Below are 13,765 nucleotides of genomic sequence, written 5' to 3' on the forward strand. Positions count from 1 at the left end.
AATAGGGCTAAACTCTTAACCCGGCTTAAGCATTTTGGGTGGTGGCAAGGCCCAAGAGGTTAAGAGAGTTAAGCGTGCTAGGACGGGAGTAGTCCTAGGATGGGTGACCCCATGGGAAGTTGGGGTGTCACAACTGGAGAGAGAGAGATATATAAAGATAGGAGGGGGAGCGTATAGGAACAATAGAATGTAGAAGACTGTTGGGATACTATAGCAAATAAAATATATTAATTCATGCGGTTAGCAATAGTATCAACACTTTCACTGTGCTTGTCGAGGGGACGTAAAACATGATGAAAACGACGGTCGAAGGGCTCCGAGTGGGGAGAGAAAGAAAGAGAGATAACGAGGAGGTATAGAAACAATAGAACGGAGAAGACGGTTGGAACACTATAATGGATGAAAAATATTAATTGGGGACGGACGACAAAATAGCAAGAAAATGAAACAAAAAAAATATTAATTGTGGAGGAAAAACAAAGAGCGAGGAAAGAAAAGAAAACAAAAAAATATTAATTGAAAAGAGAAGAAAAAGAGTCAGGAAAGAAGAGAAAATTAAAAATGCTGAATACTTTCATTTTTAGTCAACTTAGAAGAGAGAAGGTAGACCAAACCCAAGAATAAAAAGATAAGACAAACCGGTTCAACATAATAAAATAATCAATTCAAAATAATAGAGTAATATAAGAAATAGTGAAATCAGTTCAACAGAGAGAGAATAAGTTCAAAAGGAACTGATTGGAAAGAAAATTTGGTTCGAATGAGGTGAGCCATAATAGGACCGAACCCAAAAGAAAATCCGGCCGGTGGGGCCCACTCTCAAAAATGAAGAGGGTGATAACATGGGTGCAAATTATTGAGGATTAATAGATACTTATAAATTATATATAGATTATAGATTATAGATGATTTAGAACATTTAAAAAAATCTAGCAATTAAATTTTAGATTTTATGAAACAAATTACCTAATGAAGGTTTTTATAAACTAACAATTTTCAATGGCCAACGTGAGGTTTTGTTGGTTTAACAATACAAATCGGTCAAATAAGTGCTCGAAACAGATGATAAAGGATTCCCTGAATCAACAACTTCGCTGAGTAGGATATATGACATACCGCAATTATCTAAAACTATGTGAAAAATAATCAAACGAAAAGAAATCCAATACACAAGTATTTAGATGTAATTCCTTTCATTAAGACGGAATCCATTTTTATCTAATCATGTTTTGTGAAAACAATACATACGAATCAGAGGTGCCTTCCCTGTTGTATCTTCGCAGGGATGTACTCAGACAAAAAGGAAATTGAATAAGCAGATAATGCTTCAATCTCAAATTTCAATCCCTTGTGCAACATGATTTCCAGCTCTGACCTAGCACACAGTAAGAGAGCGGTAGTTAGTGCATAGAAGAACCAGTTTGTCAATACACATATAGTTCAGAGGCTTATCAAGCAGGCAACACACCACAGAAAGCTTACAAACGGCAAGAGCATTTGGCGACCATAAAATCTTGGGATTGACATTCCTAGAGCTATTTTTTATTTTCAAAGGCAAATATGTGGTATCTAAATAGAATTTAGATCATTTTGCCCAATAATAGAAAATAAAAATGCTCTAACACTAATTCACTAAACCATTAGACTGTTAAAGAATTTCTCATGTAATTTTTAGCTACATTTCATGGATGGGTTAAAAGACAGCCTTTGCCTATACTCATGGGGAAAGGACATTAAAAGAGTAAAAAAAAAAAATAAGGGGAAAACACAACAACATAAGAACTGTCAAGTTCAACCTCCATTGTGGTGCTTCCTTGTTCAGATAGCATCTCGATAGCATGGCTTCTACCTTCCTCTTCTCTGTTCACAAGTGACAGTTAATTTATGAAAACAAAGGTAAGATATAATTATACCAGAGCCATCGCAAGCACCTGCAGGTGTCAAACACAGAAAGCAACGGTCTGGAAGTTGGTATTCCTCAAGGTCGGAAAGAAAAACACCAAGCCATTGTATCTCAGGAACATGCATCAACTTCGCATCATATGCCATTTTCTCAAGAAAAAAACACCAAACAATCTTTCACCAAAAGCACATTCAGTATCACCAAAATGGTCAAAAATTTCAAAGAGCAACTTCATTAGTTTACCATAAGCCGAAAGAAAAGTTGTCAGACTAATGTGCACACTGTGGATTGATGCATCTATGCGAATATGCTCGGTGGATATATAGTGGGAATTTAGTAGCGTTGCACTTACTGGTTATAATGTAAGATCAACCTGGCAAGTAATATTAAGCATTTGCTAACCAGAAAAGGCAGGTTTTCGGTGGAAAAATATAAAACATTTCAAGGAGTGACAATCAATGAAAGAGGTTTATCAGAATGGACAGCAACGCATCAACAGGTAAATGTCCAAAGTAGAAGGTTATGGCACTGAAGCATATTGTTTACGTAATTACTACAAGAAACAGAGTATTTGCTATCTATATATGATTTTGTTAAAAGATTAGAGTGCAAGTACAACAACTTGGATCCATGTTTTATTAGTATGGACAGACCACTAAATTAAGCATCAGAAGCACGCATACTTGGTTTAAGTGTGTATCGAAAAGACAGACATGCAGTTGTGAAGGACAATGGTGAAAAGGATGTCATTGCTCCAACACTTCAGGCAGTTTATGGGCCTGGCAAAGCTACGGTAAAGTATCAAGCAGATAAGAAACCAACAGAAACTAGTGCAAAAGCCTTAACGTCTCCATCAATTAACTGGGCTACCAGAAAAAAGGCGTAAAATTCAAGTAGACCATAATTAGAATCTCTAATCACAAATAGATCTTCAGCAAGATAAAGTACAGAATTTCATGCATTATGTATACTAAAACAAATTTAATTTGTAAAGAACTTATGAAACTAACAATAGGGATCTTACCATAGAGCCAAACCTGTAGGTTGTTAGAATGTCAAATCCATAAGGATCACAATCTACCAAACAATAGATTGGCAAATGCAGCTGCTCCACAAGGTAGCGCAGGAATCTGGTATGCAGCATACAATAATAGAACAAGTAGTGCAAGAAAGTAGGTTCTAATAAGGAAAAAGAACAGGGAGAGAGTGATCAAAGGACACATGCCTTCTTGTAGGGACATCTGGGTAGCCTCTTCCCTGAGTTGATATAGTAAAATGCAACTATCATTATAAACTATCACTGATACAAATGCAAACGAGGTGATTTGTACTCACTGTAATGACAATGCAGCGGTTTCTTTCACAAAATTTATCATTAGCTAAACGCTGGAATACTGCAAAATTATTATCAGAGTACAATGTTCAACTACATGCAGTAATGCAGGCAAAGAAAAAGGTGGAGTACTAGAACGGAAGCCTTTTACCTGTCTCCTTTTCCACAACAAGTATGTAATGGGCGACACTTACAACATCTGTCAAAGCAAACACAATCGAATATCAGTTTGGCGGAGCGGGGAGAGTAATTAAATTGATAAGTGGATTTCATTTAAGAAAGAATAAGAAAAGGTTAAAAAATGGACATATATAGTGAACTAAGGTACATACATTCTACAAGCTCAGAAAGTTTAACCAGTAAACATTTTCCTTTTTTTTAAAGAATAAGTTTACTAGAGCAATCAAGACTTTATTTGCCAAAACTGTTTAAAATGCCCTTTTGTTTCCCCATTTGCTTATATAATGAATAAGTCTACATAAAACTGCATATACGGCATTAGATCTTAACTGCAGATCAGATTACTAAACTGCTAGGCGGATAGGCAGATGGCTGTTCTCTCATCTAATTGATACTCTTGCGAAAATAATTTCATGCTTAATCTCAGACACATCGGCAGATTCAAGGGGGGTCATGCATGGTAATGTGCCCCTCCTGAATCCAAGAAATTTTTTTAAAAAAAAATGCCTTTAAGGTAATATTATTGTACAAAAAAAAAATCTATTTTAGAGCTATTGCAATCCTGCTAAATGTTGATGCTTAGTTTAACAAGGTTTAAACCATGGCTTCTTTTCTAGTTATGCCACCTAAAAGACACCAGCAGGACAAATATCATATAGTTCTATCAGCCTAAATCAGCATAAAAACCTTCTAATAATAACATAACAATGAAGCAAAAATACTATGATATTTCAAATTAACGTAACATTTTATTTTACTCCGCAAACCCCCAAGTCACTGCCAATATAGTATCTAATATTTCTTTCATTAGGCCATAGATAATCTTTCTAAAATTCTATATTTAAAATATAGAGGGTTCAGCTCAAACTCAAAACTTCTTGAATATCGTCATTAAATGTAGAGCAATAGGTGATATTTTTATTTTGTTAAATTATTTATTATTTGTATATAGGTATTGCATATACACATTTACTTTTTAAAGAATATAGGAATAGATATTTTTTTTATTTGTTGTGCCCCTCCTGTAATATAGTTCTAGCAAAGCCCTTGCTCAGACAAATGGGTATTGTTAAGTGCGAGATTGATATTAATTGTAACTCATCCAAAGAGTAGGCATTCTGTTTATTTTCTGTTTATATGAGACAAAGAAGATTGACGTACAACTGTTTACCAGCTTTTTAAATATAATTGGTCACAGAAATTATCACTCAATTTCCCTACAGGATGACAAATAGTTAGCAGCAGTTCCAAGAAAAGAAACCATCAAAAAGGCAGACGAACATCTTATATATGTAAATGGAACTAATTTATGTAATTACAATATCAAAGGAATAATAAGATCGATATCTGTTCTGTATAGCTTTCATCCCTGAGTGCTAATCGATCCCTTTTGCAAGTGATATTCAGTTATCTAGGTTTCCAAATACTTGGCTCCTAATTAAATCGATGCATGTGCACAGTAATTACAACAGCAATCTGCTGAATATTATAATACTCAAGCCAACTTGTCATGCTTCAACTAATCATTCCAAAGCAGGTGGAAGGACAGAAGTACGGAAGGAGAAAACCTGATTGCCCTCATTCTAATAGAGGAAGTTGTTCGATCAAAAATCTGACTCCATTCAAATTGTTGTGCAATGTAATTTGTAATTTATCAGATCTATGAAAAAATATTTAAGTTTAAAGTACTAATGCGCATTTAGCCCATATTTTATATTGAATGTCCTGCTCACTTCCTAATTATGTTAAATGTTAAAGAGTCTAAAAACGAATGCATGGCTGGGATAAAAATATTTTTTAGAGGGTTAAACCATCTTGTTGTAAGGCACGTAGTTTAAACTCTGCGAAACTACCTTCCACTTCCTCAATGCGCACTGGAATCGGATAGGCCTGCAAATTGATCCAAATATGAAAAAAGTAATCAAAATAATGTACTTCTTCTAGTTTCAGATAAAATGCAAGCTTACAGTGTTGGGGCTTTTTATGCAATGAAATTTTCTTCCAGCCTCTGCAAACGTTAACCAACCCATCACCACACTGCAAAAATTAAGAATGAATTAGAGAGGAAAAAGAGAAACAACTGCTTAGGGTATATAGTGCTCAGCTCTCAAACTAGTAGAGTTTCCATTTTCTAAGTAGAGACCAGCAGGAGGGATCCCAAATAATTCTTAAGAGTATTCTTATAGAAGAACTGACCTAACATGGAGTGAACCCTGAGTAGAATTAAGGAGAGTTCAAAGTGCAGTAGGTGTTGTTGTTTAAGTGCAACTAGAAACTAGATGCCAAGTAATTGAATTGTATGTTACATCAGATTTCCTTCCAAATAGTTGCAAATTTATGTGTTGCATGATAAATACTTTGGTAAGCTTTTATTTAAGGACAAAAGTTTGCAAATGATTCACAGGCAGGTCATTTAAAGGAACGTAAATTTGTGATCCTAATTATGGCTATACAAAATAAAGAGGAAAAGATTTGTATCTTGTCACTGAAATTATAGAACATGGAAACAAAATCAGCAAACATAACAAGATCAAATTTAATTTTCAGATATTTCACAACTTCAAGGCATCAGGACGACGGAATCTACCCTTTTACTACAGGAACCTGCAACAAACAACAGTAACACAGGTTTCAGTTTGTTGTGAGCAAAACCGTGAATTAAATTTAGAACCGAAGTGTTCAAGCACAGCAAATAATCATGAATCTTCAATTAATGTATCTCTGAAATCTCAGCGGCCAGTTCAATGTTAAAAATACACTATCTACAGAGGCAGTTTATGGAATCAATTAGCCCTTCTATTTCTTACAACAAATAAAGAAGGTGAACAACCAGCAATTAACCATTCCAATGGATGAATTTCACTGTAACCACAGCTAGTGCTTATACAATAAAAAATGCTGTGAGAATGAAGAACTTACAATGCAGTACGGGATTGCTTACCGTTAGGAATAGAAAGTTGCAACAAATAGTCAAATAGGGACAAAGTAAGGATTACTACTGATTACTACATAAAAAATCAATCTTATACATGACAAAATTATCTGCTTGTTTGACTGTTGTTTCGGGTGAAAATCTCTACTATTTATATACTTATGAATTGGGAACCGGGAGTTNCTAACTTTCTTATTTTGTAGTGTTCTTGATCACATACAAAAAATAAAATTTTAAATTTAAATTTAAATTTAAATTAAATTTTAAATTTATATTTATATTTAAATTATATGAACTGGGGAAACAAAAATTATACGACAGTCTTCTTCGTGATCGGGGGCTTTGGTGGGGCCCACAACTCGCGAGCTTTGTATTTAAATTTAAAAATTGAATTTTAAATTGAATCTAAATTTTGATTTCAAACTTAAATTTTTTAAAATTTGATTTCAAACTTAAATTTTGTAGATTTTGATTTCAAACTTTAATTTTTTTTTATTTTGATTTTGATATTTGAATTTGCATTCAAAATTAAAATTTTAATTTAAAGTGATATTAATAATTATAATAATTTACTATTGTATTATCTTCCCGCCGCTTCGAACTTATTAATCGGGAACCCTTACAGGTTCGAACTACTCTCCGCATCCCGCGAAAGGTTTGCAATAAATAATATTTAAAAATATTAATGCATAATAGAAAAAAAGTGATGTTGATAGTTATAATAATTTACTGTTGTATTGTCTTCCCGCCGCGAAGCGCCGGGCCCCTTAACTAGTTTGAACATAAAAGTTGAAGTGCCAAATCAACCAGTTGGAGAGAAGGTGCTTCTAAGATATTAGATTTCGTTTTCCCCATATGAAAATTCGTACGAATAAGAATGAAATAATCAAAACATGAGAAGCCAATAACACCGATTGATACATCCAAAGAATACATAGAGAACTTCCAAAAGAATTTGACAATATCTTAAAATTTAACAGTTGTGAACAAACATATACGCACGAATACATGTCCATAGATTGGTGCACACAAACATTTGTCTAAAGGTAGACATATATTCATATTTGCATATGCATTTATCACTAAACGCTTTGTATCTAACCCACATTTGAGAATTTAATACAATTAGTTTCACAGTTCCCTCGGCATCTTTAGTCATCAGATGGAACTTACGAAATGCGTTAAAAAGGGCAAGAATGTATCTAGATAGAAAAATATTAAAACTGGCATAATAAAGCATTAGAAGAGTAATAAATGGATCTCACTCTCTAGTGTCTAAATATACTAGTCCATGTAAACCTCTCTCGAAAGACAATCAGAAATGAAAACCCTGCAGATGTAACCATAAAGTCATCGACGCAATAATTGTATGACTTCATTCTTGACATACCACGTTAAGATGATGGCGGCTGCACTTTAAGAGGAGACAAATATCATTGATAGCATGATCAACAACTGCTTGTACTGTGACAAAATACAATCAACATAAATACTATGGTTAATAAGAAACTAGATTTCACTGCTCAAAGAAAAATGCATCTCAGATACTCTAGAAGTCTTGAAATGTTTAGTTTTAGAGCAACATTAGATAGTATATTTTCAGCCAAAGAAATCGAAGCAGCTGTTTTTCATATTTGAGAACCTAATATGATACTCAGAAGATCTCCATTGTCGATCATTTGATAGGGCTATCACTCAAAAGAAATCCTTTGATAGGTCCAATGTTATTGACGACCAGAAAATTATCACCAAGTTATCTTGCCAGCAAATAGTCTTTTTTGTAGGGTTGTGAACTTTGTAATACTTAGGAGGAGAGGGAGGCGAGGACATGGCAGGCCAATGCCACAGTAGGAGAGAAGAGGTGGCAACAGTGGGCCTGGTGGGACCGCCGCTGCTAGCGTCAGTGAAGGGGAGAGAGAGGACTAATATTTTGGGAATTTTATAAAATTAAGGTCCCAAAATACAAGGCTCTAAGTTGCAAAACTGGAAAAAATAAAGGCCTATTTGGATGTTGGAATAAATTATCGCTGACTAACTTATTTGGTATAAAGGTTTTCTTATATAATTCGATCCTTGAAAGGTCTTGTAATTCATAATTCGGTACAATAACATATTTCACCTACAAGATAATTTCTCTTAATCCAAAACATTGACTAGAAAGTGGAATATGTTATCCATTTGAGACGTTTGATCACATTTCTCATCTACCAACTGCTACAACTGCTTGAGTAAATCAAAGGTACATTCGAAATAAGATATTCATGCATCCAAACAACGCCTAGCATTTGCTAGCAAACAGGTCCTTAGGATGACTAATGTCTAACTAGAGGAGCACAGCAATGAATTCAAAACAACCAGTTTTGTACGACTTCCAAGAAGAAATGCCTAGGACATTCTTTTAAACAACAAATCGTAGAAGCAAGGCTCGTACCTCTGAAAACACAAGGGTGAATGTAATATATGTCTCTTTTGGAACAATGCTTATTCTCTTGCAACAGTTGTTGTATTATTAGTAGCACTCTGAGCAGGATATCTGCATATAAGAATGACAAAGCTTTCGGAATGCATTATAAATATATGGCTTCTTGCTCTATGCATATACCGAGAAAGAATTAAAAAGAAGCAATTTATAAGGCAACAACAAGCAACATAAAATTAACCTACCCAATCTGTATGCATGAGCTTCCCTCTCTATCGAGATTATTTCCTTACCACTAGGTAAGTCATAACTGCAACTACTGCACCCAACATAATTCAGATATAGGCAGTAAGCAATAAGATAACAAGTGCCTAGAAGAGAATTGCATTCATATACCAAGATGCACAAGAGATTACAGAAGTGGAATTATAAAAAAAGCAGTGAACCATATATACAAAGACTTTGCCTAGAAAAAAAAAAAGATTTCCTGGTGTGGCCTGAGACACATGGGCCTCTCCTCTAGTAGCTTCCTCTGTATTTATGGAAATTACTTGCTGGAATTGAGCAGATATGAGGTTGGGATCTGGATAGGGCTAATTTTCCAATTTGGGTCGACTGTGCAGCCTCATCCAACAATTCTAGATATTGCAATGTGAAATTATACATAGATCCTATGGATAAAGAACTTTAAAAAGGAAGCATAATACCGTTCAGTGGGACAACCGAAATGATCTCTATATTGGTATGACAAAAACAGAATATAAAAGAGAGATAAAAGTAACCTTTCAGCGAACATCATCATGCAGCTATATAACATGTCAAGCTAAAATTAATAAGGAAACTTTCTTGCGCGTCGGCAATCCATAAACAGCTAAAAGACCCACAAAAATAAAAAGTATAATGATGCAACATTCAAATCAATGCGGAGAATTGAAGAACATGAGGAAGGGATACAAAACAAAACAAACCAAGTCCCAGAAGGATCAGAGCAGTAGTTGCGGTAGCAATCTAGGGCAACACAGGTAGAGCGATTGTTGGAGAGGTCCTCGAGTAGTGAACGGACAAAAACTGCGAGGAAAATTGCTCAGCGGGGTGTTATTCCGAACCAGCGAATCAGAGATTTACACAAAAAAAATTAATTAAGTCACATGGACGAGTTCAAACATTTGATCTTTTGGAGCAGCAGGTCGGGACGATTCGAGGTGCAGCTCATTCCTGCCATTGTCCAATCTCGCTCAGCAGCTACCTCTTCCACTTGTCAACTGGTTACCACCTAATAGTATCGAGAAAGATAAATGCTACTTGCACATTTGCTGGCAAGATGTATCACCTGTGAGTTGCGACCCTCCGTCTGGTGGTTTAGACAACTACTAATGAATTTTTATTATTAGAAAAAAAAAAAGTCACAAGTCTAGTATCAAAAAATTGATTTAGATAGTAAAGTTATAAAATATACATTCAAAAAGGGGATATACTTTATATCACTAGATTAGCAGTTTGTCACAAAAAAAAAAAGAATCTATAGGGACTACCTATGGGTCTAAAACGTGTTCAACATGATGGTAGGCATTTTAGATCACATCCTGCTAGTCTAGCGGCTTAGCATGGCACGGCTCATGGTGGACACAGTGCAGATCACTAGACCTCACTAGTGAGTTGAACTGTAGCATGATACGATTCATTCTTGTCGCACTTGCCAGGAGAAGGTTTTCCCTTCACTTTTAATTTTTTTCAAACTTTCTTTTTAAAATATAATTTAAGCTATTCAATTTTAAATAATATTTTATAAAAATATATCTATAATTTATACACTAAAATAAAAAGAATATTTATTTTATAAAGTTGATAATTAAAAAGTAGTGTTTGGAGATGTGTTTGTATGAATATCATTTCATTTGTTTATCTGTCTATCCATGCATACACACCAACATTCAAACTTGCAGACAATCAAAGTAGAAATTGCTAAGCCTATCATGCTACACTAGTTTACTAAATAAAAATACTCTTTAAGTTCCTTGCTAATAGTCTAAAGGCCAAAAATGACATTTAATGTAATTAAACTATATAATGTAGCTTAATCAAAAGACATTTTCAAAATAATTAATTAAAAGCAAACACAAGTATTAAGAAAAAGGGTGAAAGAGTGACTGTAGAAACTTCAGAAAGTAATAATGAAGAAGAGAAAAAAAAAAAAGGAAAAAGGAGCAGGCCCATTTATAGAAATTAAGATATTTAAAGTCTGCCATGTTTAAGTCTTCCTACATAAAAGAGAGGCTGACACCTTTCACTTAATAGTTGACATAGAAAAGTTCTCATCTGACCAAGCTTACCTAGAGTAGAACAAATATATACAACTCAACCAATTTGCTATAGCCTATATTTCACTGCTTGTCCTTTTCTCAATTACCTACAGGATTTTTTAGGTTATATTTTCACAACTTAGAATGCATGTATATAGTTCAATTCTTTCTTGTGATTAATTAAAAATGGGGTTATCATAGGGCTCTAAAATTGTTCAAATATGAATAATAGGCTGGCACCTGAGAATCTGAGCATCCTATGAATTCTAAATAGTAAAAATATCTGTGTACAACTGTAATTTCTATTTTTTTTTATACATATTTAGTTCTACCAAAATCTACTAAACAGAAAACCTTGTAACAGAGCAATTCTTGGGTCAAACTTTCTTTGTTGGCCAATTTCTTTTCAAAAAAAAAAAAAAAACAAAAACCTGAAAACTTGAGGATTATTTCAGAGTTGCATATATTAAGTCTCGCAAAAAAGGATTGTTAGTCATAAAGTAGCAGTGGAGATGTTACCCTTTGAGGAGACTATATATCCAACTAAAACCGAGGATGAGTATGTTAGCCCGGTGCTTTGTTGCTACCTATAGCAAGAGTCAAAAAGGACACAGAAACAACATAAAGAATACACTTCATCTCAAAATGTACAGTCCAAACAGATACTTATGTTCAATTTTTAAAAGAATCTAACAGAGTAATCCTGCAACTTCATCTAAACAGGTTCACTTCTCCACTGTTGATCCAAACAGCATCAGCCGATAAATAGAGAAACTACTAGAGGTTTATTCTGTTTGGCAGATAGAATATAGTACTGTAATATTTACTAGAATCCAAGAAATCTTTTTCTCTCTGCCATTTGAATTTGCACAGATGCTACTCTAATTCACAAGACTAATGTGCTTAAATAAGGGAAAACTTCTCCAAAATAATGGTAACACTAATAAATGTTTTAACTCGCACTTTTTTTTTATTTCCATTAACCGCACTTCCGTATTAACCTTCAGGTAATGGACTTCACTTATGCCCCAGCCAAACTTCCGCTTGAGGATGCAAAGCTTCAGTCAAGGGGCAAAGGGTCGGCAAAGTCCTGCAAGAGAAAATCAGTATAAAAGATATGCTATTCACAAGATTTTCCACATAAGCACTCCGTAAACATTAGGTTTACACACTTGTTGAATCAACTCATGCATATCTCGATGCAGTTACACTAGTTTATTTGCACGAATTATTTCAAAATCTTAAGGCTCATGAGTCTGGGGACAAAGGGCAGCAGAAACATATCAAAATGTTGGCTGAACAATTTGTTGAAAAAAAAAAAAAAAAGGGTCCAATTGATCAAATCTGAGAATAAGAAAATCATTATCAGGGAAGAGAACAACTCGGGGCTGTTTGTTCGTGCCAAAGAACTGTTAGTTGAGGGATTATCCTGCAAACAATTAGGTAATTTCAACATATTTCAGGAAAAGAACTCAAAACCTAGTTTCTACATCCCACAGTGAGCAGCTGGGCAGAGAGGGAAAGAGTGAAAAGAAAGAAACAAAACGCTCTCTCCTTCATTTCTCCTCCTGCTGCTGCTCCCAACCACAGGTATACAAAGCACACCAACATTCCCCAAAACGCACTTCCCCTTCTCTAAATTTAAACTCAAAATCAAATTCAAATTTAAATCCCACAGGAAAAAACCCTAACCCTTGAATCTCACATTCTCCGGGGTTCTCGCCCTCGGGATTTCTCTATCTGGTAATTATACACCCCGTAATAGTTGGTAAAAAGAGGAACCGAACCAGTGCGTCGGCGTCAAAATCGTCCTCTTCCCCTCGCCTCCTCCTCCTCAGCTGCCGAACCGCCACCGCCGCCGGAGAGTTGTCGCCTCGGAGTAATAGAAGGGAAGGCGGAGCAGCTTACGTCGCCGGTCGACGAGGTGGAGTTGGCCCACAGGGCGGCGCGCCGATCCGGAGGGACGCGGTGGCGACGACGAGGTAGAGGTAGGCGCGGATGGAGGAGAGGGAGCCGGGGTTGGAGCGCGAGGAGGAGAGAAGATGAAAAGGAATTTTTTTTTATGGAAAACTTCAAATACCGCCATGTTTCGTATTTTCTCATTTTTAGCATTACGTGGTTTAAAATTTATCAATCAATTTAGTGTCCTATAATTTTATTTTAATTTTTATTATCAATTTTATTAATTTTTTTTTAAATAAATGATAAAGTTAAAACTAAAAGGCAGTAAAGTGAAAATTCGATAAATCTAGATAGGTATATGAAGTTTTTTGTATATAATTTAACGAAATATTAACGAAGAAGCTGACGAAAAGAAAAAAAATGAAACCACAAGACACTAAATTGATACACTTTAAACTACAGGATATTAAAGTGAGAAAGTGTGAAACCACAAGGGTGGTATTTGAAGTTTACCCCTTTTTTTTTATAAATTATCCTGTCATTTTATTAAGTAAAACTTCAAATATCACTAAGCTAATTTAGGAATGTCAATGAGTATGGATATCGGAAATATTATCCAAACCCGAACCCGAATGGAGCGGGTTTACCTGAGCTAAATGGATATGGATTCGGTTATGGGTATAGAAAATAAAAACCCGACGGATATAAATACCGGTATGGATTTTGTGTTTACCCGACCCAAACCCGACCCAAGACCGAATTCGAATCCGAATAAATTATATAATATTTTGATATC

General features: G+C 34.9%; 1 protein-coding gene across 5 annotated transcripts; it reads right to left on the bottom strand.

Annotated features, from left to right (window-relative positions):
* Window positions 1,122–13,094, bottom strand: LOC109722166 (meiotic recombination protein SPO11-1). 5 transcript variants are annotated; one of them, XM_020250066.1, is made up of 18 exons: window positions 12,855–13,089; window positions 12,069–12,157; window positions 11,587–11,654; window positions 9,932–10,137; window positions 9,736–9,835; window positions 9,013–9,086; window positions 8,780–8,881; window positions 7,739–7,812; window positions 6,004–6,020; window positions 5,384–5,453; window positions 5,270–5,306; window positions 3,388–3,435; window positions 3,239–3,297; window positions 3,129–3,160; window positions 2,928–3,033; window positions 1,932–2,076; window positions 1,797–1,860; window positions 1,122–1,370 (listed from the first exon to the last, which is right to left on the bottom strand). In XM_020250066.1, the coding sequence occupies exons 4-18, from the start codon at window positions 9,987–9,989 to the stop codon at window positions 1,334–1,336; spliced, it is 1,023 nt and encodes a 340-aa protein (XP_020105655.1). In that variant the 5' UTR covers window positions 9,990–10,137; window positions 11,587–11,654; window positions 12,069–12,157; window positions 12,855–13,089; the 3' UTR covers window positions 1,122–1,333. The 5 variants fall into 5 exon arrangements, 3 of the variants coding, with proteins under 3 accessions (XP_020105655.1, XP_020105653.1, XP_020105654.1); XM_020250064.1 differs by having other exon boundaries at window positions 1,137–1,375; window positions 12,855–13,087; XM_020250065.1 differs by having other exon boundaries at window positions 1,137–1,375; window positions 1,932–2,052; window positions 12,855–13,085.

Source organism: Ananas comosus, linkage group 16 (assembly GCF_001540865.1).
Source record: "Ananas comosus cultivar F153 linkage group 16, ASM154086v1, whole genome shotgun sequence".
Lineage (NCBI taxonomy): Eukaryota > Viridiplantae > Streptophyta > Magnoliopsida > Poales > Bromeliaceae > Ananas > Ananas comosus.

What these genes read in the sequence shown, in the direction of transcription:
- LOC109722166 (XM_020250064.1), bottom strand. Translation starts at nt 9,989, where the DNA reads ATGGCAGGAATGAGCTGCACCTCGAATCGTCCCGACCTGCTGCTCCAA. An exon ending in TGTTGTGGAAAAGGAGACAG is followed by an intron (nt 3,298 to 3,387) that starts GTAAAAGGCTTC and finishes ATAATTTTGCAG; the next exon opens with TATTCCAGCGTTTAGCTAAT. An exon ending in TCTGTGTTTGACACCTGCAG is followed by an intron (nt 1,861 to 1,931) that starts GTGCTTGCGATG and finishes ACTTGTGAACAG; the next exon opens with AGAAGAGGAAGGTAGAAGCC.